The following is a 27,614-nucleotide window of genomic DNA, read 5'->3' as shown; positions in this document are numbered from 1 at the left end:
CTTTGTTTGTAGTGATGCTTCCTAAGGCCCACTTGACTTCACATTCCAGTATGTCTGCCTCTAGGTGAGTGATCACACCATTGTGGTTATCCATGTCATTAAGATCTTTTTTGTATAGTTCTTCTGTGTATTCTTGTCACCTCTTCTTTTATCTTCAGGCTTTGTTAGGTCCATACTGTTTCTGTCCTTTATTGTGTCCATCTTTGCATGAAATATTCCCTTGTTATCTCTAATTTTCTTGAAGAGATCGCTCTCTAGTCTTTCCCATTCTATTGTTTTGCTCTTATTTCTTTGCATTGATCACTTACGAAGGCTTTCTTCTCTCTCCATATAACAATATGGTTCAGATTAATACCAAGTTAATTTTAATAGTTTATAAAGCTGTCCTTCTGTGTAGCTTCAGTCCTTCCTTCCTTCTTTGTGCTGATGTTGTCATACAAAGAAATCTGTGTACACTTCGTGCTCCTTGCTTTATGCAGTTGTCTTCTAAATCACATAGGAGGGAAAAACACTTACAAACAGAAACTACATTTGTTTTGTCCTTTATGTTCACATATATAGTAACCATTTCCAGTGTTCTTTATTTCTTCTTGTGTATTCAAGTTAACATCTAGTCTCCTTTTATTTTAGCCTGAAGGACTCCCTTTAGTATTTATTCACAGGAAGGTCTGTTAGTGATGAATTGTTTTTATTTATCTGCGAATGTCTTATTTTCTCCTTCATTTAGAAAGGTTGTTTCCTGGATATGGAATTCTTGGTTGACATTCTTTGGCTTTCAGCACTGTGAACATGGCATCCTGCTGCCATTTGGTTTCTGGTTTCTGATGAGAAGGGCTTCCTTGGTGGCTCAGACGGTAAAGAAGAACCTGTCTGCAATACAGGAGACCTGGGTTCAATCCCTGGGTCAGGAAGATCCCCTTGAGAGGGGAACGGCTACCCACTCCAGAATCCTGGCCTGGAGAATTCCACGGACAGAGAAACATGTCAGGCTACAGTTTGAGGGGTCTCAAAGAGTCGGACATGACTGAGTGACCACCAGTTTCACTTACTAATGAGAAGTGAGCTGGTTGTACTCCTGTTGAGGAATCCTTTTGTTGGGCTGCTTCTCTTGATGCTTTCAATATTTTCTTTATCTTTCACCAGTTTGATTATGATGTGTCCAGGTATGGTTCTCTGAGCTTATCCTGCTTGGAGTTCATTGAGCTTCTTCTGTGTATAAATTAATATTTTTTCATCACATTTGCAAAGTTTTTGGCCACGTTATCTTCAATTTTTCTTCTGCCCCCTTCCTTTTGCCCACTCCTCCAGGATTCTCATTATGTGTTTGTTGGTCTTTGTGGGTGTCCCAGAGATCTTTGAGCCTACTTTTTTTTTTTTTTCTCTTTATTTTTGTTCCTCAGACTGAATAATCTGAGTAATAATTTGACCAATCTTTATGTTGGCTGATTCCTCTACCCACTTGAATCTGCTGTTGAATCCCTCCAGTGAAACATTTAGTAATTGTACTTCTAAGCTTCAGAATGTCTGTTGGTTTCATTTTATAATTTTATTTCTTTACTGTGGGGCTCTGGTCAAGATGGGCCATCAGTGCTCTGGCAGGCAGTTTACGTCTCTGCCTGAGCTTTCACTTCCTTTTAAGTTTTTTGATCACCCTCTTATTAGCTCTGGTTGTTGTTACTGCCTCAGGCTGCTGAGATGTTAAACAGTGGTTGCTAATTGTTTTTGACAAATGGTTTGGGAATAGGATTGTTGAGGAGAACTCTACTTCAGATCAGATAAAAATCAGCTTTGAGAATGGAGCTTTTCAATGAGCTGGCCAGACAGGTCAGTTAATGACAGTTGGTGTTGCTGCTTTGGTGGAGCTGCAAACCCATTCTGTCCCTCCTCCTCCCCTCATGACTGCTGGGCTGAATTTTTTTTTTTTTTTTTAAATTTTTGGGGGTGGCTGGCAGGATCTTAGTTCCCTGATCAGAGGTGGAACCTTGGGTCAAATCCAAGCCCAAAGCTGTGAAAGTACTAAGTCTTAACCCCTGGACCACCAGAGATTCCCTGGGCTGCATTTTCAAGGAGATCCCAAAGACTGGATTGATGAGGTTAGGGTAGGTTCAACTACCCAAAGCTTCCTGTTCTTTTAAGATTTTGGGGGGGCTGCTCTGGATCTTCCTTGCTGCATGCATGCTTCCTCTAGTTGTGGTGCACAGGCTTCTCATTATCATGGCTTCTCTGTTGCAGAGCACAGGCTCTGAGGTTCGTGGGTTCAGGAGTTGTAGCATGCGGGCTTTAGTAGTTGCAGGATTCGAGCTTTAATAGTTGTAGCATTCGGGCTTTAGTAATTGCAGGATGGGAACTTTAGTAGTTTTAGCATTCGGGCTTTAGTAGTTTAGCATTTGGGCTTTAGTAGTTGCAGGATGCAAGCAAGGTAGTTGTAGCATGCAGGCTTTAGTAGTTGTGGCATGTGGGCTTTAGTAGTTGCAGGATGTGGGCTTTAGTATTTGCAGAATGTGGGCTTTAGTAGTAGCAGGATGTGGGCTTTAGTAGTTGTGTTATGTGGGCTTTAGTAGTCGAAGGATGCAGGCTCAGTAGTTGTAGCATGCAGGCTTTAGTAGTTGTGGCATGTGGGCTTTAGTAGTTGTGTTATGTGGGCTTTAGTAGTTGGAGGATGTGGGCTTTAGTAGTTGTGTTATGTGGGCTTTAGTAGTTGTGTTATGCGGGCTTTAGCAGTTGTGTTATGTGGGCTTTAGTAGTCGCAGGATGCAAGCGCAGCAGTTGTAGCATGCGGGCTTTAGTAGTTACAGCATGGGGGCTCAGCAGTTGCAGCATGTGGGCTCAATAGTTGTAGCACACAAGCGTAGTTGTGTCCCCTCAGCATGTAGAATCTTCCCAGACCAGGAATTGAATCCTTGTCCCTTACATTGGCAGGCAGATTCTTAACCCCTGCACCACCAGAAAAGTCCCAAATTTCTTGTTCTCTGGTGACTCAGCCTTTGTTTTTAATGACACTTTAATTTCCTGAGCTCTGAAGAAGCTGATTTTTGACAGTTTTTGCCAGTGTTCTCAGTATAGAGGAGTGATGTTTTGGACATCTTTATTCTGCCATTCTGAAAGTACTACCTCTGTAGTTTAAAAAAAGAGAAAGCTTATTTCATTAATATATTCTAACTCATCAGATGAACATTATTAAAAAATAATTATTATTTAAGAAGAAACTTTATCATTTAAAATGAGAGGAAGTTAGATTTCTAAATATATTGGATCTTAATGGTCATGATACCCTGATGACAGAAGTTTCTTAATGTGACTGTTGGGAAAGGTAGCAGGCTGGTTTTTTTAATTTTTATTCTCTATGATAAGCACATTTGAACGCATGTTCACTAGGGGTAGTGGCCTAGGTCTTTTTGATCATTTCTCTTGATACAGAGTACGGAATCAATGAGTATTTGTTGAATGAAGTAAATTCTAGTGAGCAGCAGAGAAATGGAGTGAGGATAATTTTATAACTTAATGGCATTTTTTGTTAATAGTATACTTTTGTACAGGGTGAATTTGGAAGTGAAAGGAAAGCTGCTTTGCGTGAAAAAGAGGAGATACATAAACTTGAGCATGAGGAGGCACATTCTCTTTACGAAAAAGAGAAAGAATCTTTGTCTCTGCAGCTACAGGAGAAGAATAATCAAATTCTGCAGGTATGTGGAATGTATCTTTTCTTTGTTAATACTTTTTTGTGTATGGTAAAAATATGCTTAACATAATACTTACCATTTCAGTCATTTTAAGTGTACAGTTTACTGGCATTAACCACGTTGACAATATTGTGCAGCTGTGTTCACTGTCCATTTCCAAAACCTGTTCATCATCCCAAGTAGATTCTGTGTTTGTTAAAAATAAGTCCCATCCCCCTCCCTCCAGCCCTGGTACCCACTGTTGTATCTTCTGCCTCTATGATTACTCTAGGGATCTCATTTCAGAGGAATTATACAACATATGTTGTTTTGTGTCTGACTTATGTCACTTAGCATCATGCCCTCAAGGTCCATTCACATAGTGTGTGCATCAACATTGGTGGCTTTTTATGGCTGAATAATAATATTCCATTGTATGCAGACAGCATATTTTGTCTATCTGTCCATCTGTTGCTGGGTGTCAGTGGTTATCTCTTCCTTTTGGCTGTTGGGCATAATGCCGCTGTGAACACTGAGGCGTGAGCTTTTGTTTCAGTCCCTGCTGTTGGTATTTTGGGGTGTGTATCTAGGAACAGAGTTGACGGGTCATGTGATAATTCTGTGTTTAACTTTTGAGGAACTGCTGAACCGTTTTCCACAGCGGCTGTGGCATTGTGCATTTCTGCCAACAGTGCAGGAGCGTTTCAGTTTTTCTACATTCTTGTCAATGCTTGTTTTCATTTTTTAAAATAATAGCCATCATAACAGATGTGAGGTGATATCTTGTTTTTCTTTGCATTTCCCTAATGACTAATGATGTTGCACATCTTTTCATGGGCTTGTTAGCCATTTTTATCTGTTCAGGTAGGTCCTTGATTTTTTTTTTTCTGTTGAAGTATAGTTAATCTGGGGCTTCCCTGGTGTCTTAGATGGTAAAGAATCCGCCTGTGATGCAGATTAATTGTAAAATAATTAATTTACAGTGTTGTGTTCGTATCAAGTGTATAGCAAAGTGATTCAGTTATACACACACACACACATATATACTTTTTCAGATTCTTCACCTTTTAGATTATTACCAGATATTGACTAGAGTTCCCTGTGCTACACAGTAGGTCCTTGTTGGTTACCTGTTTACACAGTAGCGTGTATGTGTTAATCCCAGACTCCTAATGAGCTCGAAGTCTGTGAGTCTGTTTCTGTCCTGTAGTGAAAGTCTTAGTCACCCAGTCATGTCCGACTCTTTGTGACCCCACAGACTGTAGCCTGACTGGCTTCTCTGTCCACGGGATTCTCCAGGCAAGAATACTGGAGTGGGTTGCCATTTCCTTCTCCAGGGGATCTTCTTGACCAAGGGATTGAACCTGGGTTTCCCAAATTGCAGACAGACTCTTTACTGACTGAGCCACCAGAGAAGCATCTATCTTATATATACATTTGTTTGTATCATTTTTTTAGATTCCACATGTAAGTAATATCATATGGTATTTGTCTTTCTCTGTCTGACTTATTTCACTTAGAATGATAATCTCTGGGTCCACCCATGTTGTTGCCAATGGCATTATTTCATTTTTTTTTTTTTTTTTTATGACTGAGGGCCTTGACAATTTTGAACTGGATTTTTTTCCCCAGTATTATTATTATTGAAAATATGGATGTGTACAGAGATTGTCCCACTGTGCGCTCTTTCAGAGTCATAATAGTACCGATTTCTTTGACTTTATCATCATCCAGGTCACTGGATTTGAACTTTATCACACCTTGGAGGCAGTGTACCACACACTGCGCTAAGCACATTATAAGCAGAATTTTCTCATTTCTGTGGGGTTCCCTCCCTCTCAGAACCCTGAGGCCCCGGATAGGTTCTGTTAATTTGGTAAAAGTCCATGGACTGCCTGCCGAGTGGTGGAGCCGGGCCTTCAGACGGTGAACCCTGCACACAGTGTGTCTGACTTAATTTAGCACCAATGATATAAAAATTACCCACAGCAATTTTTATCAGTATCAGTCGCAGGTCAAGGGGCATGTTTCAGCTGCAGACACCACCACCCCCCACCCCAGTGCTGGGAGCCTAGCCCTGAGGAGGAGGATGATGAGGTGTGGGAGGGTGCCGCCAAGCACGGAGGGCCCCAGGACTTAGATGAAGGGGGAAGTCCCTCAGGAAGAAAGAGCCTTTCAAAGCATTTCTTGAGCTGGTTCCTCAGTGTACCAGGCATTTCTGCTGATACATTATATGCATTCTTAAAAAAAACTTCTCACTCTGTAAAAAATACTAAAATTAACATGGCTCGTGGGCAAAATAGGGTTAGAGATTATGTCATTCACAACCTCTGCAATTTTATAACTCAAGGACCCAAAATAGTAACAATCCTGATAAAAGTACTTGTGCAATTAAAAAGAAATGTTAAATTCTGAATTAAGAGAGAAATTGTGAAATACACGTAGTGATCTACCTTTACAAAGCAAGGTAGGAGCTTGATGGGAGGGTCGTGGCGGGGGGAGAAGACCGGGAGGCACCAGGAGGGGCTGGCCCGCCAGTCCTGCACTGGGGCTCCTGTCACTCCACATCTTCACCTGGAACGTTCTTGCTTTTTAGTGTTTGCCAGTTCTGTGGCAGCAAAATGGGGTCTCTTGGTCTTAGTTTACTGACAAGGTTGTGTCTATTACCATGTTTGTGGTCTACTTGTTTTCCTTTCTGTGAAACACCTTTTTGTATTATTGACCATTTTTTTCTATTTGAAACAATTGTTTGTCTTTTTCTTAATGATTTAGGGAAGTCTTTTTTGTACTTCTGTATTCTAATTTGTGATTCCGCCCCCCCACCCCCACCCCCGCCCCCGGCCTTTTGTCATCTTTGGATGAATGAATGTTCTTGATTGCTGAATTTACTACTTTTCTTCCCTTCGGTGTTATGCTTTCTGTGCCTTGCTGAAGAAATCTTGAGGTTATTTTATAGTTTGTCTTTTTATTCCACCAGGGAGGATGTGAGGAAGGGAGTTGAGTTTTTCCCGTGGAGACTGACCTGAGACCTGTGTGCTGTGTCCTTGTCCTGCTTTGCAGCCCAGTGGATCGGGGCCAGCAAGCCCGTGCGTGTGGGCAGCCGCTGGCTTCCCTCCTAGACTCCTCTGGTCAGGCTGGGTGCCTGGGTGCCCAGTGCAGATGCTGGGGAGGTCTGGGGGCCGCACATGGAGGAGCCCAGCTGTGCCAGCCCTTCTCCTCAGTCAGTCTCCTGCTGCGACTGGCTGAAATGCACCGACCTCTGCGTGCCTTTAGGGAGACGTGGCATCCGTGCAGCACAGTGGCATCCTGAGATTCTGGAGTATCTCTTTCTATTTGATTTTGTTAATTTCTGCCACTGAATTTTATAATTTTCTCCTAAAGGTCTTGCATATCTTTTGTTAAGGTTAATGGTTATTGAATACACACAATCTCTGACTTGCAGTCGTTTGACTTAGGAATTTTTTAACCTCACGATGGTGTGAAAGTGATACATGTTCAATGAAAACCATACTTGGAATTTTGGATTTGGGTTTTCATCCTTTCTGGGGCTAGTTCTGTGCAGTCCAGCACTCTCCTTTGATGCTGGACAGGGCAGCCACAGCCCTGCATCAGCCATGTGGTCACAAAGGTGAACGACCGATGCGCTGACAGCCATTCTGGACCAAGAAACCACTCTGCTTTTCCCTTTCGAAAGGTTGCTGTTAATTAAGGAAAACCGGGCATCTCAAGTTAAGGAACTTAGTGCTTGTCTGTGTGTGGGCGGATGCGGAGTCTGGGCGCACTGAAGCCAGTCCTGTGATCTGCACCTCAGCTCCCGGGGCCGCTGCTCCATGCTTTCCCGTCCTGAGTCCCTTCAGGGCTCACCATTAGGGCAGCAGGGGCTGGGTGGCCACAACATCCTTTGTTCACTGACATGGCAGCAAGATTGTCCATTGGCAGGTGTGGTAAATGCATTTTGACTTGTGATATTCACAGTTTACCATGGGTTTGTTGTTGTGGTTTAGTCGCTAAGTTGTATCCGACTCTGCAGCCCCATGGACTGTAGCCCACCAAGCTTCTCTGTCCATGGAATTTCCCAGGCAAGAATACTGGAGTGGGTTGCTATTTCCTCCCCCAGGGGATCTTCCTGACCCTGGAATCAAACCCATGTCTTTTGCATTGGAAGGCAGGTTTTTTACTGCTGAGCCACCAGGGATATAACCCCATCATAAGTGGAGGAGGAGCTGATAGAAATGCTGAGGAGGGAGGAGGACCAGCAGAGAGAAGGTCTGCTTTCCATGGGCTCAGTGCCTGCCACTGGCCGTCAGCCACGGACACAGCACTCCAGGGCTGTCCGCCTTCCACACGTTGGCACCCGGGGCCACACTGTGGCCTCAAGCTGTCCAGGCACACATTTCATGTGCTAGCAATGCAGTTCCTCTTCAGTGTCTGTTTTGTCCATTTGGTCGTTGTTTGCCATCTTAAAACATGCCATTCTTTGTCCGTTTATTCCCTTTTCTTTATTTTTCCTGTGACCCACGTGTTCCAGTCCATCATAACCAGGGACATGGTTATAAGAGCTGCACTTATTCCTAAGTTCCCTCCAGGCGCAGCATTGAAACCGTTTACTGTTTGTTTTGTCTTCTTCAGGTAATTGTTTTCAAAATCACACCCTCTTTGTCCTCAGGCCCGCGTTTTGTGTACCTGATGGGCCCCATGCTGGCTTCCCCTCAACCCACAGAGCTGCTCTTAGACGAAGAAAGTTCCTTACAGAAACTTATTTTTAACTAAATTGTTCTAACTGAGACTTTTGACAATTTTTCTTAAACAGCTGAAAGACCAGATTTTATCCTTAAATCGAGAGATAGAGGAGCGCCATTCCGAACTGGAGAAACTTCAGCAGAGGCGGGAACGGGAGAACCAGGAGGGCACCACTCTCATAGAGATGCTCAAGGCTGACGTGGACCTGTCCCACGGCGAGAGGTCAGTGGCCGCCTCTGCCTCATGGCTGGAGTGCATGTTGGCATCTGGCAGATAGGACCCTGTGCCTCGTGATTCTCCCGTCCAGGAAGGTCTTAAACCGCAAGGTGGGCGCTGAGTTGTGTCACCCGCATACCCCCACCTCGCTTTGCAGCCCTTCACGTGTTGCCAGTTTACAAGGTGTGCTGCTGCACTGAAGGCCCTGCTGGACCCATCCCACCCGACGCCAGGCAGGGTTTAGCTCTGCTGCTCGTGTGCATCTGGAGTGCGCCAGGGGCTGTTCAGTTATGTGTGTCTCTATCTGTCGGGGCCGCTGCCTCAGCATTGCCCGGGAAGGTGCAGCTTTCGGGCTGGCCTCTCTGTACCTCTTTGTGTGTCCCTCAGCCTGGCCCTGCTGGGATCTTGTGGTCCTGCTGCTCTGGGGTCCCCGCTGCCCCCAGACCCTCATCCTCAGTGCTGTGGCGCTGCCATCACACAGCACTGAGGGTCAGAGGACACCAGGTGGGGCGGCGGGCCGGTGCGCCTCGCACGGGCTTGGTCTCGTTCACCCATCGTTTCATCGTCTCTGTGAGGACCTTGCATGCTGTTTCCAGCTGACTTGTGGTTGGGTGAGGGGGCTGCAGGTGGGATGTTACAGGTCTGGGGTATCAGCTTCCTGTGAGGCTGTGAGTCGTGAATGGATTGGGGAACAATCCCTGATGTCTTGGGGCCCCTGGGACCACACCCTGGACGGGGTCCCCATGCCCCAGACAGTCTGGGGGCTGTGGCTCAGAGACCGGACTCCACCCTTGGAGAACTAGACACCCCAAACTCCGTGGTTCTTGCGGCCCCAGTGAGAGATGGGGAGCCTGCCTTCCCACGCTCATGGGTCATGGGTTAGGGCTGACTTCTAACTTCTGAACAGGTGTCTCCTGAGAGCCAGCAGGACTGCACCACAGTGATGGGCTGGGCTTACACAGTCACGCTGGGGCCAGGACGGGGAGCGACTGAGAGGGAGGTTCTGGGAGAAGCCCCTGTGCTACTTGGGGCACCTCCCCAGAGCTGGCAGGTTGGATGTGGCCTCCAGAAGAGTGCCTTGATCACCACCACGCCGCTTGCGTGAGGGTCAGGCGGGGCTGGTCTCGGCTGACGCTGCGCTGTGCCCCCCACCACCCCAGGAGAGCGCTCCAGGATACTCTGAGGCGGCTGCTGGGTCTGTTTGGGGAGACGCTTCAGACTGCCATTGCCTTGAAGAGCCGCATTGGCGAGCGCGTGGGGCTTTGCCTGGAGGACAGGAGCCCGCCCACCACACAGCCCGGGGGCCAGAGCCCCCCCACAGGTGAGCCTTGACAGCCCTGAACCGAGGCCCCAGGCCAGCTCCCGGCGGGCGTCTTGCAGCACGACCCTTGAGTGTATTCGCTTGCAGCCCCTGCACTGGACGACGTGTGGGCGGGGCTTGATGTGGCCTCCCTGGAGCCGGACGGCACAGCAGCGGAGTGTGCAGAGACATCATCGGTGGCTGAGATCAGCAGTCACGTGTGTGAGAGCTTCTTCCTGAGCCCAGAGCGCACGCTGGACTGCGAGCAGCCTGTCAGGAGGGTCTTCCAGAGCCTGGGCCTGGCGGTGGATGGCCTCCTGGAGATGGTCCTGGACTCGGCCAGACAGGTAAGACATGGGCTTCAGCTCCCCCGCGGAGAAGGGTGATAGGCGGAGTGAGGGGATGGCAGAGCTGCCCCACCCCAGGGGCCTGCACCGACCCCAGGGGCCTGCAGGCGCTGTGCTGTTAAGCGTTCCTGTTCTCGAGCAGACGTGCAGGTGGGTGTCGTCTAACCCTGTTACTCGCAGCCACGTTCACCCACGTGCTTTCCTCAAACAGATGTCTTCTCTGAGCCCAAACCCGTGAGGAAGTAGGCTTGCTGTGAGTGAAAAGAAGACCTTGGTACACTTAGTTTAGACCCTGTGTGTTCAGCGTCTTGCTGTACCTCACATGCTAGTTTAATTCCAAATGGGATAAAATTTTGTTTAGAGATTATTACTGAAGAATGGGATATTTTTGTTAACCTCTTAGAATGTTCCAGACAATTAACAAAACATGGAAAACAATAGAGATCCTTTTCCCCAAGTTGCCCTGTTAAAAAACAAGCATTTCCACATGAAACGTCGCTGTTGACGCCTCAGGAACATGGACATGTGGATGCAGGCAAACAGCAGTGTCACCCTCAGATGTGTCTCCTCTGGCTTTGTCCCGTCTTCTCTCAGAAACCAGACAGAGTGGGGCCGCGTCTGGTGATGAGTAGCCAGGTGCTTTTGACTGTCCCCGTGTGCGAGCATCTCCTGGGAGGGCAACCGGTCTGCAGGTCTGACCTGGCCCACGGCCCTACATCCAAGCATGCGGGCAGTCTGTGGGGGCCTTGCTCGCGCCTCAGAAATCTTGCCCCCTCACTGTGGGCTCTGCAGAGGGCACATAGGCGTGTCGGGGGGGGAGCAGGGTGGGCTGTGGGGAGGTGGGAGCTGGCAGGGGGCAGTGGCTGGAGGGGAGGACGGACCCCTGATGAGGTTGGGGTCAGTGGGGCTGCCCAAGGGCCATTGGCTGCAGGAAGGGGCAGCAGTGGCTGAGCACATGGACAGGGGCCCTCAGCAGAGCACGAGGAGAGGCGTTGTTGGGGGCTGTTTTCAAGGAAAAACTGACAGCTTTCCTTAGAGGCGTGGTCTGGAAGGGGCGGAGTTGGTGACGTACAGGAGGAGGCCGGGCAGCCCAGGCCAGGTGCTGAGCTCTCTGTGAGGATGGCTGGGGGTAGGCGTTTTGATTCAGACCCTCAGCCTGGACATGCCCACCAGGGGAGCTTGGGAGGAAAGGGAGGCTGGGGTCCAGCAGCCAGGGGGGTTGTGGGGAGGGCCTCCGTGGTGGCCATGCTGGGAGGAGGGGATGTCAGGCCGTGCAGGTGTGTCAGGTGCCCTGCCTGCTGCGGTGACGGCCCGGGAGCCTTCCTGTCCTCCATCTGTGGTCACCAGGTGGCCCACCCCTGTTGTGTGCCAGGCTCCCTGTCCACATTCCACACAGGCACCTGTGGGGCTGATGGTCACAAACAGTGTGTCCATGCGGCATTGTCTGTGTTTGCATGTGTAGAACTTTCCTTCGTTGACAACTTGTTGCTTCATTAGTAACTGACATAATATCAGGCATCAGAATCATTGTTCCTCACGCAATGTTTAGCATTTCACCAAAATTCTGCACAAGGAGAGCTGCTAGCTTCCAATGTGTTTCACAGCTGGAGGAAGCCCGTCAGATCCATTCTCGTTTTGAGAAGGAATTCAGCTGTAAGAGCGAGGAGACGGCACAGCTGGTGAGGAAGCACCAGGAGCTGCTGGAGCAGCTGGAGGCGGAGAGCACGGCCAAGGCCCAGCTGGCGCTGGAGCTGCACAAGGCAGAGGGTGAGTGCGGCCCTGAGGGGGTTAGCAGCAGAGCCCCAGAGGGCAAGAGGCTGGGCTGGGAGGGTCCAGTGCCCTTCCTAGGGGTGTGGGGAGGGGAGCGCCTCAGGGTAGGTGGCCCTGTGTGTCCCTGTGCAAACGGGCACTCAGCCCGCCTGCCCCTGCCCTTGCCCCCCGTGGTCTGCAGGCATCATCGAGGGCTTCAAGGAGGAGAAAGTTGGCCTGCAGGAGGCGCTGGGCCAGAAGGAAGCGAGCGAGCGGGGCCTGGTGGGCGAGCTGGAGGGCCTGAGGCAGCAGCTGCAGCGGGCCGTGCGGCGGCAGGCAGAGCTACGGGAGGAGAAGGCTGAGCTGTGTAGCCAGACGGAGGCCCTGGCTGTGGACGCCCGAGAGAGGGAGGCTGGTGAGGAGGCGGGCACAGCCCGGAGTGGGGGGCTCCTCATGCTGCTCGAGGGCAGGGGGCTGCTCTCAGAGGAAAGGCTGCCAGGTCACCTGGCCGGGAGGTCTCCCGCCTGTGTGCGATCGTGCATCCATGTCCTCGGAGCTGAGAGTGCTTATTTGGGATCAGAGGATTGAAGTTTGCAGCACACAGATTCGAGAGGGAACAGTGACAAGCGGGCCTTCAAGGGTGAGGAAGGCGGTTTGCCTGCAGAGCCTGTTAAGTGGAGCTGGGGGCAGGAACCAGTCTGGGCTGAACCCTGACCCTGAGCACTGAGCTGTCACGGGGGAAAGGCCCGAGTACTTGCTGAGTCCTGGGATCTCTGCATTTGCCCCAGTCTGAAGTCCACGGCCTCCACCAAGGACGTGTGTGAAGCCCACTCCTGGTGACCCCAGCTCCATGTTGGAGCCCCCAACTTGGAGACTCTGGTTTATTTCACATTTCACAAGATAAATGGCCACCTAAAAATTTCATTTGAAGTTATCTGGTTGCCCAGTGGCTAAGACTCTGTGCTCCCAATGCAGGGGGCCCAGGTTCGATCTCTGGTCAGGGAACTAAGTCCCACGTGCCACAGCTAAGACCTGATGCAGTCAAATAAATGTTTAAAAATACAATTACCAGAAAAGTGTCTAATGTTAACCTTAGGTAGGAAGACATACAGTTTGCAGTGTCTCATGGTCACCTTCAGGGAGATGCCATCTATCCTGTATTTTTCTTTGTTGTCTTTAAAAGTCAGCGCCAAAGCCCCTGGGAACTGGGACCTGCTGCCACATGGAGGCTGGCAGTGGCCTTAGTCCATCCAGAGGCCGGGCGCTGCAGATGTTACACACCACCCCCCCCCCCCCCCCCCACACACACACACACAGTCCTAGAGCACTGGGACGGTCACCTTCTGGTGACACGCTTTCTCTCTGGGTCCACGTGCAAGTGGGGCAGGAGCTCTGTGAGGCCCCTTTCATAATAAAGGCTCTAACGCCTCATGAGGCTTCACCCTCAGGACCTCATCACCCTAAACACCAGCCCATGAATTCTGGGGCCCAAGACAACATTCTGACCAGAGCAGTGGTGTCTTGAAGCACGCATGTTTCAGAGGTTTGTCCGAGGCCGTGGCATCTCCTGCCACAGTCCCCTTCCCTTACTTCTGAGTTTCATATCCTAAGTCACCAGCCTTCCTCTTTGCATCTCTGAAGGTGCTGTATGTTTTTATTTATAGGCATTCCTGTTTCTGTAGCACCCGAGGATTCAGGTTTGTGGAAGCAAATGAGTGATTTCTGTGTGATCAGCTCTATGTTTGCATCAGGTTTTGCCAATTTTTTACTAAAGAGTAAAATTACTTAAGAGCTTTTGTGGCAGATGGCTACATAAAAGGGAGCTTAGATCTTCAGTGTTCTTACAGAGAAATGGTCAGGCATCTCCGGGCCCCCAGTGCAGTCCCTGAGCATAGGAGCCCTGTCTCCATCCCTTATCCTGGGCTGGGGGCCCTGCAAGGCCTGTGGCCCTGGAGTTGGCCGTTGGCAAGGCCCTAACAGCTATGTGGATGCCTGCCCTCTGCCCTACTTGGATGAAGGTCAAGTGGCCCTGACACAGGCAGGCCCTGTCTGGGTGGCTGGCCAGGCAACGCTGACCGTTGCAGCATCTCCCAAGCTGTGAATGGTGTTGTTCTAACTGCACGTTCATGACCATTTGCCTTCATTGCTGCATCGTTAGCATGAAAACTTACTGAGAATGCTGTCAGTGGGGACAGTAGTTTGTCACAAAAGACTGACATTTATGTAAACCAAAATAGCTAACTTCTGAATGCTGGTGAACTGTAGATGCAGACTTAGGGATTTAACGGTTCAGTTTCCAGCTGGTACCAGCACCTTGGGGTCCATCTCAGGGAGACCCTGTTTGCAAAGCTGCTCATGAACCTGCCCGTTCCCTTGCCCCCGTGGCCTTGCCACCCGTCCACGTTAGGTCAGCTGTAACTTTGCTGATGGCTCAACCTTTTCCTCAGGACGTATCATCCTGGTACGTGGGGAGCCCATACGTTCAGCGAGTCAGCTAGGAACCTTCCAGCCGGGCTGATAGTCCCTCAGGTGGAGGTCTCAAGTCACATTTTATATTTCCATGTTGGAGAGTATATGTGAAGGCATAATTCCTAGAAAATTACTTGATAACGCCATTTGGGGACACCAAAGATGTATTTTCTCCTCCGGCTTTAAATTTTTTTATCTTAGCCAAATTTTGTTTGAAATGTGTAATCCCCAACCCCTCTTCTCATGTGCATGGAAGTTCTCATTTTATTTCCAGTGGGTTCTGGGTGAGCTGTGGCTTGTTTGGCAGGTTGTGGGCTTGGGGTCTGACAGGTCGAGGCGGCAGAAGCAGCTGTTGTCCTTTGCCAGGTCACAGCCTGTGGCAGGCGGGGTGGGGTGGGGGGAGCTCGCTGCCCCCTGCTCTGGCCTGGCGGGTGCGTGCCGGTCTCTGTGGCGCTAGCGACACAAGCGATCTCCTGTGTCTGCTGGATGCGCACCCTGAGCGGCTCCCGGCCCTCTGCTCTGCATCTTCAGCTCTGCGGAGGGAGGTGGAGTTGCTCACCCAGGAGCAGTCGGAGGCCAGAAGGCAGGCGGATAAGGACCGTGCAGCCCTGCTGTCCCAGATGCGGTTTCTGGAGGCTGAGCTAGAGGAGCAGCTGTCTCATCAGCAGGCGTGTGCCCAGCAGGCCGAGGAGCTCGCTGCCCTGAGGCAGCAGATTGACTCCCTGGACCAGCACCTGCGCCGCCAGCGCCAGTTCATGGACGTAAGTCTTGAGCGATAACGTTTGCATCACCAGAGGTCATCTTCATGCCGGGAGCTTCCTTCCAGGTTGTTAAGCAGTGCCTGTGCCGACGTCAGGGCGGACTTGAGCTCAGCTGGCGTGTGTCTTGAGTGTTGCCCTGGTCTGGGGCGGTTCCAGTGGCCCCGTGTGTCTGCTCGTTCTCTGTGCCCACGTCTCAGAAGCCACCCTGGGTCCCCCCCTGGAAGCTGCACCCCTTCTCATGGCTCTGTCGTACGAGGTGCCTGAGAAGAGGGGCCCTTCACCCTGCCCCTGTCCTCCACTCCTGCGGCAGAAGGGGGTGGTGTCACTGGGCAGTGGAGACGCTGGGATACGTGTGAACAGGCCGCCCCTCATGACAGGAGCAAGCGGTGGAGCGGGAGCGGGAGCGGGAGGACTTCCAGCAGGAGATCCAGAGGCTGGAGGAGCAGCTCCGCCAGGCAGCCCGGCCGCGGTCCCCGGGCCTCCGTGACAGCCATGTAAGTCAGCCCACCCACTCGCCCCTGCTGGCCCTGCCTGGGGGAGCTGTTCTCTACGATGGTTGTAAGCTTTGTCACTAATGATGTTTTTGCCTTCCATGTACGTGGAAACGACAGCGGGCACAGCTGGATAAGGAGGTACAGGCGCTCCGAGCTTGTCTGTGTCTGCCCATCTCTCCGCACCCTTGGTGCTGCTGCTGCATGAGTAGACGGGGGGTTCGTGCATAGGGCCCTGTCTCTGGCTTGCTTTGCTTCCTTCTTTCTGTTTGGTCCAGATCGGTCTGCTGCTTCCTCTCCAAGGTCGCTGTGGTTGACTTGTTTGTTCTTTTTAAAAATCAAACTTATTTTGAGATAATTATGGATTCACCTGCTATTGTAAGAAATAAGACCTGGTTCCCCTGTGATGACATCCTGCAGAAGTCGCACCTGAGGTGCAGACGTGCAGACAGGAAACAGTGCCCACCCCTCGCGCCCACTAATCCACACTCTGTCCCTAATTTGTCATCTCCATGCTGTTGTGCAGTCAGAGCATTGTTGTTGTTTAGCTGTAAAGTCGTGTCCAATTCTTTGCAACACCAGGGACTGTAGCCTGCCAGGCTTCTCTGTCCATGGGATTCTCCAGGCAAGAATACTGCAGTGGGTTGCCATTCCCTCCTGGGGATCTTCCTGATCCAGGAATCGAACCTACATCTCCTGCATTAGCAGGCAAATTCTTTACCGCTGAGCCACCTGGGAAGTTGGAGCATAGGTGTAACCTTTGCGCTCAGCCTGCTTCTTAACACTGACCTAGATGGTACTGTATCTGTTCTTGGTTCTTTTCCTGCTGCTCAGTGGCTTTCCATTCCTTAGGATCAAAATTCATTTTATTTTACTAACAAATTCTGTGCTATTATTTTTGTGTGTCTTTTTATGGAGAATTGTCATGTTCTTTCGCTTCACTGTGCAGCCAGGTCAGTTTTCTCACCTTTGTGTTGTACTTTTTAACTTGGAAGGTGGGGCATTTTTTAAAAACTATTGTTTCTGAAGTATTTTTTGTTGTTTTAGGTTGAATTGTTAGAAGAAAAATTGAGAGAAAAATCAGATGGACTTAACGAATTGATTCTAAAGAAAGAATTGGTAGACAGACAAGTACTGATCCAGGGAGAGGAGATCAAGCGTCTGGAGGAGACGAATGCCAGCACCACGAGAAAACTGCTGCAGCTCCAAGAAGAGCTGGAGACACAGCGGCGAGCCGTGCGGGCCCTGCAGCAGGTGAGCACGCGAGGGCTGCCACTGGTGGAGGTGCCTGCGGGCCCTGAGCTGCTGGGCTGGGGCTTCCTCTGCCCCTGCCTCGACCCTCTGCTGTATGTTCCCTGTGCTGTGGACACAGTCGCCAAGCGTGTGGGGCCTCTCGGCCCCAGTGACCGCAGCTGGGTGTCCTGCCATGCAGCTCAGCTCTGACACCGTCCGCCTGGAGGTGGCGCCAGACCTCACAGCTCAGGGCTCAGCCCCGCGGCAGTGCCCCCGCCCCCAGACGTCCACCTCAGGGTCAGCCTGTATAAATCCGAGGGTCTCGGGACCCCCGCTTGGGGTTCAGTAGATCTGCTAGAGCAGCTCACGGAACTCCAACACTTTACTTGTTGACCCTCCAGGTTACTGTAAAAAGATGCAGGTCGGGACCCGCCAGGTGAAGGCGCTGCGGAGGGCAGGTGTGGGGAGGGCAGTACTTGGTGGAGGCTTCATGGTGCAGCCTGTGGGGATGGGGTCCACCTTCAGCCCATCTCCCCTCCCGGAGGTCAGGATGACACTGACAGCGCTGACCTTCAGTCACGTGGTCGACCACCCTGGCAGCCAGTCCCCAACCATCGGTGACCCGGAGGCTTCCCCAAAGTCACCTCAGTGACAGACTCAGGTGTGGCTGGAGGGGCTGGTTACAAATGTCAGGGTACCGCCTTTGCTCTCATGGCTCAGGAGGCCCCAGGAGCTCTGTGCTTACTGTCAGTCACAGTGTCGCATTTAGAGTGGTAGCGTTTTGTACCAATTTTTATTAGCACTCCTTTGTCTCTCAGGTACTCTGAGTTTATCCTTAGTAATTAGTTACATGCGGTTCAAGATTTCAGGTTTAGAAATCCTGCTTTATTACACACATAGAGCCTAGTTATAATTATTTTAGTTTTTGAGTTACGAATTTGTCAGTTCCCCAGTGAAAATACCTCCAATGACAGTTCTTCACGTTGTAGTTTGGAATTTTGTGTCAATGATGTACCAGTTCTTGTGTCTGAGGGTGTAGGATGAGTGTGAGCAGATCTCTTGATTGGGGGTGGGTGGAGGGGGTAGCAGGGCCTCCTGGTCAGCGCTGACCTCCTCTGTGCATTTGGTTCATGGAATCAAGTTTTCTATTTTGTGTCATTGGAAGTTTCACAGTTACTAACTGGAAAGTCTCTGAGACTCAGTGAGAAATTTTATTTTGGCATCATTGTTTTGGCTCTGAGAAAATACTGCCTCCAGGAGGAGAGTTGGTTTTTGAAAACACCACTGGGAACCATTAGAAGAAGTGCAGACCCCTCCTGAGGACAGGCTGTGTAGATGGGACCCCTGGCTCAGGCCCCTCAGCCCCAGTTGCCAGCCTGCTCGCGGCAGTTTTACCCCTGACTCCAGCTGCCGAGCTTAGGGACCATGGGTGTAGAAAACGCCTTTATTTCTTCTATAGAGTTGAACCACATGTACAACTTTGAATGCATGTTTCTTCCCCACTTAATATTTTATCTATGTTAAATGTTCCTGGAAAACTTATTAATGGGCTGTTCACCTTCATTGTACAGAGGTATTATCAGCCATTGTCCTGTTCTTTGGCAAGTTGTTTCTGATTTTTTTTAAAAAATTGCTAACAGTTTAGAGATTCTTTTTGTGCCGGGTTGAATAGTTACTGGGCTAACTTCCTCACAGGGGAATCTTGGGTGTGCGGTGGCTCCCTTTGGGCTGTGCCCTCCACCAGGCAGGTGTGGCTCTGGAGCGTGGCTGGGTCTGTGTGTTGTGACTGCACGTGCAGGTGTGCATAGGTGTGCTTCAGGAGGGCTGAGTATGGTCTGCACTGCAACAGCAAACAGCAGTTTGAGGCCCCTGATTTCCTGAAGCACTTGCCTAAAATGAACCATTTTTTCTTAAATAGGACAAAGAGGCATTACAGGAGCAGCAGATGAAAAACCTGCTTCAGGTGTCCGCGCTGCAGTCCAGACGGGACGAGGGCAAGTGCCCGGTGCCTCCCGAGGGCGGTTGTCTCGACCATACCGAAGCCCAGCTGGAGGCGATGCAGGAGGCTCTCAGGCAACAGGAGGCTGAGGTGCGCGGGGCCACGCAGGGCGTCCCCTTGCTGTTTGTGTCTGCCAGGGCCTTCCTGCTTGTGTGCAGGATGTCCATGCGACCCAGTTTGTGGGCTTGTCCCTACTGGATTTGCTTCGTAGTTTTAACATTTGTGTGGATTATAGGATACTAATAAGTTTTTCTGGCATGTGCTTTAAATCTTTGAAGTGATTTTAATAATTATTAAGGTCAATTAGAATATTACATAACTTTTAATGCTTACCTCCTTTAATGCAAGGTTTTGAACTTAAAAGAACAGTTAGAAAATCTTAAAGATGACTTAGTAAATAAGAATGAAGAAATACTGCATCTGAACTGGAAATTGGGCCTGCAGGACAATAGCACCACTGCCAGCATCAGAGAGCTTCAGGAGGGGAACACCCGTCTGAAAGTAAGTGAGGGAGACCCCCTGCCTCCATCCAGTCGGTCGTGGAATTGCTGTGGCCCCGGAGGGACTGGCAGTTGTGGGGAGTCAGGCCCCCGGACACAGGGCACCTCCTTACTGAAGCCAGAGGGACTTGGTGCTGCCAGGGCTCTGCCCGCAGGGTGGCCCCAGCAGCTCTAATGTGTGTGTGGAGGTGGGGAGAAGCTTTTGGGACAGCTTAGTGGGAATCGGAGTCACCTTGATCAGTGAAGGTCATCTGCTTCCCCTCCCCACCAGACTCTGCTTTTTGTTTGCACCTTCGAAGTCCAGTCTTGTGAAGGATTCTTGTTGGAGTAAAATTGCAGGAGAGCCACCTCCCTGGTTGCAGAAACTGTGAGGAGAAAATGTCATGACTTAGGACCCTGTCCCTACTTTGGGCTGTGTTCTAGCAGAGGTGTTTTCAGGACAAAGTTGCTTCCTTCCAGCAGCGGAAAAAATCTGTCACGTCTTCTCTCTTAATGTAATTGTGCTCTTGAAGCAAACAACCAAAACCACCTCTGTATCATGTGGATGACAACCAGAGTTGTAAAGAGAACATCACCTTCATAGATGGCCCTGAAATGGGTGGAGTTTAGACTCTTGCATTGCCTGTGGTTGCAGCCTGGATAAGGGTGAACTCACTTCATGGAAGGAAGCTGAAGGGTCATGTCGTTTATGCCTGTTCCTCTTGAAGGTTGCAACTGTAATCTTCAGTGAAAGTGGAGTTTTAGGTCAGTCCTCGACACTGGCTCTCCTTTGGGTGGGAATTCTTCCTTAATGAATAGATAATGGCAGATGAGAGCATACTTGGCTTATTCTTTGGTGATTGCTTTGAAATGAGTTACCTGGAAAAATGCAATAAAGTCTTGGTTTTTGAAAGCTAAACTAATAAGTCAGTTTAGACAGAAAGCACTTAAGTAGGAGAACATTTTCAAATTGAGTGTTATTGTTTTAGCATGCATACTTAGTAGCTCAGTTGTATTCAACTTTTTGCAACCCCATGGACTATAACCTGCCAGGCTCCTGTGTCCATGGGATTTTTCAGGCTAGAACACTAGAGTGGGTTGCCATTTCCTCCTCCAGGGGATCTTCCTGACCAGGTATCGAACCCATGTCTCCTGCATTGCAGGTGGATTCTTTACCTCCTGAGCCACTGGGGAAGCCCTGAGTGTTAGTAATACTATTTAAAACTGCAGGTTTATGTAATCAGGATATTTCCTGTCTTCAAGATCTGGGGACCCTTTTCCATGGTAACACTTTCTTGGCATCATTACCACTGTAACTGTTATTTCCACAGACATGTCTGCAAAACGATGAAAGCGAGATGATGCGTGTGCATGAGTCGGCGGAAGCAGAGCTGGCCAGGACAGGAAGTGGTGTTCTCAGTGAGGTGGGCCTTGCCTGACGCTGCATGTGGGCATTACGTTCTCGGTAGCTTGTGAGGTGTCTAGGGATCAACAGAGGGCTCTGTGTTCTTACACAAAGGATATAGTATTTTTTTTTTAATTTTTCATGTCGGAGGAAGGTGTGAAGATATAATGTTGGAGAAGGGTGTAAAGGGCTGTAGAGTATAAAGGAGTTCTGTTTGTAATTCTTAATGACCACAACATTGCAGTGACAGGCTATTGGGATCTGTGTTGGTACCTTATCTGTTCGGCAAAATTTTTTAATACCCTTTTGTGTTACTTCGAGGAATACCTTTAAAACCAGTGACTAAATTTTTAAAGGTGATTTTATCAGTTACTTGTCCTTAGTGCTAGAATTGGTCATGTGAGTATAATCTTACATACTAATATCATAAATACTCAAAAGTTTATGTGATAAGGAAAATATTTTAGTCCCATTAAGACTAGACAATCACAGATATTTTCTTTGGGGATTTTTGTTTATTTCTTTCTTGTTGTTTAGTCACTAAGTCGTGTGTGATTCTTTGCAACCCCATGGACTGCAGCACGCCAGGTTTTCCTGTCCTTCACTGTCTCCCAGAATTTGCTCAAACTCATGTTTATTGAGTCGGTGATGCCATCCAACCATCTCATCCTCTGTTACCCCCTTCTCCTCCTACCCTCAATCTTTCCCAGCATCAGGGTCTTTTCTGATGAATCAACTCTTCCCATCAGGTGGTCAAAGTATTGGGAGCTTCAACTTAAGCATCAGTCCTTCCAGTGAATATTCAGGGTTGCTTTCCTTTAGGATGGACTGGTTTGATCTTATATATAAATCTGTACATCATTTGTTTTCTGTGATTATATTTCTCATTTTTTGTGTCAACAATATCTTTACTTTGATATAATAACCCAAAATTCCACTTGTAGATTAGATTTCTGATTCTTTGAAAGACCACATTTTGTTACATTTTCTATCCTTACTTTGTGTCAGTGAAGACTTTCATCATTTAAAATCATGGTATCTTTAGGGTTTTTTTGGAAACTACACACTTACGTTCCCACCACTATTAAGACCTCTTTTGACGTGGTTATTGCTCTTTATTTCCTGTGCTTTCTTTTCCAGCAGCTGTTTGACATCCTAACATCTTACTCTCAACATGCATTATCCCTTCCTTCATGATTTATTTTAATACTTGGGTTAGTATTGCATCTTTAATGTTATCATTTACTTTTCCCCTTACTCTGTGTAGTTTTAAAGAAAGAAGATTTGAACATTTTTTAGTAAATGTATTCTTAAGTAGTTTAGCTTTGTTGCAGTATTGGAAATGGGCTTAATTTTATTATCCAGTTGTTTGCCATGAACCAACGCATCATATATATATGTATATAATTATTGTATATTAACCTTGTATCTCGTTACTTTGCTAAACTCACGTATACTAGTAGTGTTTTTATAGATTTCTAAGGCTTCCTATGTAGATAAGCACACCATCAGCAAGTACAGCTTTATTTCTTTCCAGTCTTTGTCTTTTATTTCTTTTCCTTCCTTATTACGATGTCTGCCACTTCCAGTGTAGCGTTAAATAAAACAGGTGAGAGCAGTCATTCTTGCCTTATTTCTGATCTTGGAGGAAAGTGTTTATTGTTTCATCAGTATATATAATGTTAGCTGTAAGCTTTTCATAGATATCTTTCATCTGATTGAGGAAGTTCCCTTTTGTTTCTACGTTGCTTCCTCTAAATCTTTTGAGATAGTTATATTTCTTTTACTCTCATAATAGGGTTGATTATACTGAGTGATTTTTGAAGGTTAAACCAACCTACATTTCTAGGTTAAACCCTGTGTGGTGGTGATGAACTCCTCTTTTAATATATTGTTGGATTTGATTTGCTGATCTTTTGTTAGTGGATTTCACATCTGTGTTTATAAAGGATATCACTGTAGGTTTGTGTGTGTGTGTGTGTGTGCATCATATTTTAATCAGGTATTGATATAAAGGTTTTGTTGGACTTATAAAATGTTGGCAGGATTTCCCTGGCCATCCAGTACTTAAGACTTTGCCTTCCAATGCAGAGGGTGTGGGTTCACTCCTTGATTGAAGAACTAAGATCCCTCATGCCTTGTGACCTAAACACCAAAACATCAACAGAAGCAATATTGTGACTGCACTGTATTTCAGGGGACTTATCTTAGACTTTTGTGTTTTACTTTTAAAGCCATTTTCGTGTGCCGGCTTTGATATTTTGAGTGTGTTGCTTGTATTGTGACTTGGCTCTTTTGTCATGCCCACCTCTTCATCTCAGCATGCTGAATGTGCAAGTGTGTACAGACAGAGTTACTCTCCTGTGACTCCAGCCATCTACGGGAGAGACGAGGGTGTCTGCAGTGCACCTTGTGGGGCTAGGCAGAGGGTCTTGCCTCACACTGAGAAATTTTCTTTTTTCAGCTACACACTGTAGCATTCAGGTATGATAAACGTGAACCTGGTGCATAGCTTATGTCATCCAAACCAAAACCAAAAATCAGTTTTCTTAACTTTTGTTTTTACTATGGGCCAGGCTTGGATTTGTGTTTAAAGTAGTTGTTAATCAATACTAGTGAAACCAAGAATTGTGTGAAACTCTCAGTGTTTAGGAAGTATGTTCCTATAACAAATTGATTGAGTTTCATGAACTAGAACACAGATTGGTTAGAACTCTTTTGTATTTCAGTTGCTACTATTGATGTAATCTTTCTAAAAAAAATATATTTGGTTTCACCAGATCTCAGTTGCAGCGTATGGTCTCTCAGTTGTGGCCTGCAGGCTCTAGTTCCCTGACCAATGATCAAACGCAGGCCGCCTTCATTGGGAGCGTGGAGTCTTAACCACTGAACCACCAGGAAAGTCCCTATTGATGTAATCTTAAGAGAACAGAATTTGGGGCCATATTGACATAGATTTCAATCCTGATTTTCCATTTATTGTCTTTGTGGTCTTGGTAAAATATTTCATATCTAAATTTCAGCTGTCACATCTTTAAAATAGGGACAATAAGATTTCCTGTCTTAACACTGTTGAGAATTAAATAGCACAAGTAGAAGCATCATTTGATGCCTGGTGCGTTGAATCCCCAGATCCTTGCTGTGCACTATGTGGAAAGCGTGCTGTGAGCTCTGGCTCATTCACATTCTTCATTACTGCAGACCTCCCTCGTCGGGTCTTCTCGCTTTTATTCTTGTTCTAGTGTTAGAATGATACCTAAGATCTAAATGCCCTTTAGGAAAACCAAACCATAGTTGCTTAAATGTTAAGAAGATGGACATTTAGAAGGTGAGGAACACTCCAGTATTCTTGCCTGGAGAATTCCACAGACAGAGGACAGAGGCTACGGTCTATGGAGTTGCCAAGAGTTGAACTCGACTGAGGGACAGACATTAGCATGGTGAATAAGAAGGTGGTGAAGATATTCGTGTGTAGTATCATCAGCTGAGCTGTGGCCACATTAGGGCTTCCCTTGGATCACCACAGCCAGGCTCAGGGCCTGCCTCAGTGATGGGATGTGGCTTTGATGAAGTGTTCCAGCAGCTGCAGATATGAATTTCTGACTATTTTGACCCACTTGAAGTCTCTGGGTATTCTGGTGTTTTTCAGGTGTTAATGTCATTTGGTGACATTGTCAGTTACTTCCACAGCTAGTTTTAAGCTGTGAAGTCTCTCCATTCTATAAGAATGAGTTCAGGCAGAATGGTAAGTGGGTTGGGGCACTTCTGAAGTTGATGCATATAATTCCCTCTGAAATGTGCTTTTTCTTCAGGTTGTGTGTAATAGAAGTTCTGAAGTTGAAGAGCTGAAATCCATTATTGAGACTCTGCGTGAGAACCAGGCGCGGCTGCAGAAGGATAATGCTGAGGAGATTGAGCAGCTCCACGAGGTCATCGAGAAGCTGCAGAGGGAGCTCCCACTCAGGGGACCTGAGACTCCCAAGGCCAGGGACGGCGGGGCCATGAGCCTGCAGAGTGAGCTGCTGGGCCTCCCGGCTGAGGGAGCCGAGGCCCCCGCAATGCTGGCGGGTGAGCTGCATGCTGCCCTGGAGGCCAAGGAGGCCCTGAGCCAGCGGCTGGCCGAGCAGGAGCGCCAGCACAGCCAGGCCCTCGAGGCCCTCCAGCAGCGCCTGCAGGCTGCAGAGGAGGCAGCCACACGGCAGTTGGCCGAGCTGGGGCCTGAGGACCTAGCCTCCCAGATCCATGAGTTTGAAGCTGCCCTGCGTGCCAGGGAAGCAAAGATCGCAGAGAGAGATTTAGAAATTGAAGCTCTGCGCCGGCAGAAGTCCACCCACTCCGCTGAGCTGGAGGCCATCCTGGCAGCCGTGGCCCGCTTTCGCCATGCCCTGGAGCAGCAGCTCCTGGCGGCCACTGGGGAGCCCCCTGAGCTACAGCGACTCCGAGAGCAGTGTGTCTGCCTCAGTCATCAGCTGCAGGCACTCAACCAGCGATTCCTGAAGTGCCAGAAGGAGCTGGACGAGCGGCAGGCGCGTGGGGAGGGCTGCTCCCAGGGCTGGGTGCCCGGGGGCGAAGAGGCCTCCCGCAGCGAGGAGCTGCAGCAGGACGTGGACGGCAGGCAGCTGGCCCAGGCCCGGGACAGCCGTGGCAGCGACCCACAGGTGGGCTCCTTCCTCTGCAGGCCGCAGCTTGTGCAGCCTGTGTGTGCAGAGAGCTGGGTGCACATCGCAGGGTGGGGTGTGTGTGGGGTGCAGACAGGGTGCTGGGAGTGCGGGCAGGGAGCTGAGCAGCTGCTGGACATCTGTGGGAGGCCGTGTTTCCTGGGGTCCCCCAGCTCCGGCACTTTGTGGCCTGCTGTGGGCGTGCGTCCCTTGTCTCCTACTCTGTGGGCTTCTGGTCGTGAGCTGTGGTTTTTCCCTCAGGCTCAGCTGGCTGGGAGCCCGATGGGGCCCTTGCTGCACTTCTGGCTTTCTGATGCCCTTGGCTGTGTGCTCATAAGCATCGTCCTTGTTTTCTCCACTCATTGTAGGGCCTAGTTAAGGATGACCTGCAGCCAGCCAAAGTCCTGCCTACACTGACCCGCGCGCGCCCCAGCCAGCAGGACAGCGTGATATCGGTACTCACAGTCTGCCAGCAGCAGCTGGAGTCTGAGCTGCTCTTAGTGAAAAAGGAGATGCGCCTGCGTGCGGAGGACGGCGGCAGAGCGTCAGGAGTAGTGAAGGTGCTTGGGGACATTTGTTGGGGCGGGGCATAGCACTTGACAGCTGTTCCTGGGCAGAGACCCCCTCAGTGTCTTTGCCATGACGGCACAGGTCACACAGACTTCAGACAGAAACACCTTCTCTGGGTCCATCGCTCTTGGTAGAGCTGTTCAGATCCATTTGGAAATTTCTTATGTGTTTGATCTAAACACATGTCTTAGCAGCTTGTGAGGAATGAGCAGTCAATGCAGGTAGGATCTAACTGGGATCTAGGCCTTGTGTCCAAGATTTTTCACGTGAGGACTAGCTGCCTGCAGCCACGCTGCCCCTACACAACCTTCACAGCCAGCCTCCGATTCACTTGGGAAGGCTTTGTGTTGGCTGTTTGCACTTTAGGTATTTTCCACTGCTCTCCAGCAAAGAAGAGCAGAATGATCTAAGATTCGGCAGTTTTAAATTCGGATCTCAGGACAGTTGTTCTGTTACTATCTGTATAATGTATAGTAATTATACAGTGTTGTTGTTCAGTCGCTCAGTCGTGTCCAGCTCTTTGTGACCCCATGGACTGCAGCACTCCAGGCTCCCCTATCCTTCATTAACCCAGAGTTTGCTCAAATTCATGTCCATGGAGTCAGTGATGCTATCTAACCATCTCATCCTCTGCTGCTCCATCTCCTTTGGCCTTCATTCTTTCCCAGCATGAGGGTCTTTTCCAATGAGTCAGCTCTTATGATCCCAGGACAGAAGCTCCCAGAAAGCAAATGTCTCTTTTCCAGGGGCAGGAAGGAGGTTGACGTCATTATTGCTCGTGTGGACACTGCAAACCCTGCTGGGTATCCAGCCCTAACCTCCTGGGATGTGCAGGAGCCGTGTGCACCATGTTGGTATTGGGAAATTGGGAAAGTCTGAATTCCCCAGCACATAGGACTGTGCACTTATAGGCCTGTGGTTTTGAGAGAGAAAACTTGAATCTGATGTTGTGTGTTCATCACATCCCCTTCAGAAAAGCTACTCTGTAGAGAACTTCCACTGACTCTAAAGCACTTGTCTCAGTGCCCTTGTGTCAGTAACATCTGTCTGAATTCTCAAAGCTCAGCCCTGCGATGTAATGAGCTGGTTGCCAAATTTTTAGAAGCTAACACACTGACAAGGAAATTCCAGGTTTGTTCCATAAATCGCAATTTTGTGTTTTCCAGTGTTTGTGTATAGAACCTTCTAGGCCATTTTTTCCTTAAAAACAAAAAACTTATGTCCCCAGTGAATTGCCACTGAAATAGATTATGACAGTTGCGTGTGGTATGACTCAGCGATATTAAGTATGTTTGTAACATGTGACCATGCATCTCCACAGCCCTTTTGCTCTTGCAAAACTGAAACTCTGTCACGTAAACCATAAGTTCTGTTTCCCCTTTCCCCCAGTCCTGGCAGCCAGCATTCTTCTGTCTGTCTCTCTATGGATTTCTGAGATACTCTGTATTACATAAGTGGAGTCACACAGTATTTGCCTTTCTGAGTTTGGCTTATTTCACTAAGCATAATGTTATCCAGGTTCATCTATGTCATAGCAG

General features: G+C 48.7%; 1 protein-coding gene across 11 annotated transcripts in view; it reads left to right on the top strand.

Moving 5' to 3' along the window:
- Positions 1-27,614, top strand: part of PCNT (pericentrin) — a 104,391-nt gene that overhangs the window by 36,285 nt on the left and 40,492 nt on the right. For 4 of the 11 annotated variants that reach the window (XM_043873988.1, XM_043873996.1, XM_043873994.1 and 1 more), the window contains exons 16-31: positions 3,522-3,683; positions 8,470-8,621; positions 9,776-9,936; positions 10,024-10,262; positions 11,867-12,029; positions 12,214-12,426; positions 13,676-13,708; positions 15,012-15,241; positions 15,619-15,735; positions 15,853-15,873; positions 16,780-16,986; positions 18,884-19,054; positions 19,313-19,465; positions 20,775-20,867; positions 24,661-25,506; positions 25,875-26,066. In XM_043873988.1, coding sequence (XP_043729923.1) covers positions 3,522-3,683; positions 8,470-8,621; positions 9,776-9,936; positions 10,024-10,262; positions 11,867-12,029; positions 12,214-12,426; positions 13,676-13,708; positions 15,012-15,241; positions 15,619-15,735; positions 15,853-15,873; positions 16,780-16,986; positions 18,884-19,054; positions 19,313-19,465; positions 20,775-20,867; positions 24,661-25,506; positions 25,875-26,066 — 3,153 coding nt within the window. The remainder of the gene's footprint in view (positions 1-3,521; positions 3,684-8,469; positions 8,622-9,775; positions 9,937-10,023; positions 10,263-11,866; positions 12,030-12,213; positions 12,427-13,675; positions 13,709-15,011; positions 15,242-15,618; positions 15,736-15,852; positions 15,874-16,779; positions 16,987-18,883; positions 19,055-19,312; positions 19,466-20,774; positions 20,868-24,660; positions 25,507-25,874; positions 26,067-27,614) is intronic. The other 7 variants (XM_043873993.1, XM_043873990.1, XM_043873989.1 and 4 more) reach the window with 4 other exon arrangements.

This window comes from Cervus elaphus, chromosome 19 (assembly GCF_910594005.1).
Source record: "Cervus elaphus chromosome 19, mCerEla1.1, whole genome shotgun sequence".
Taxonomy (NCBI): Eukaryota; Metazoa; Chordata; class Mammalia; order Artiodactyla; family Cervidae; genus Cervus; species Cervus elaphus.
The sequence above is the reverse complement of the archived record's forward strand: the minus strand, read 5'-3'. Positions and strand labels throughout refer to the sequence as shown.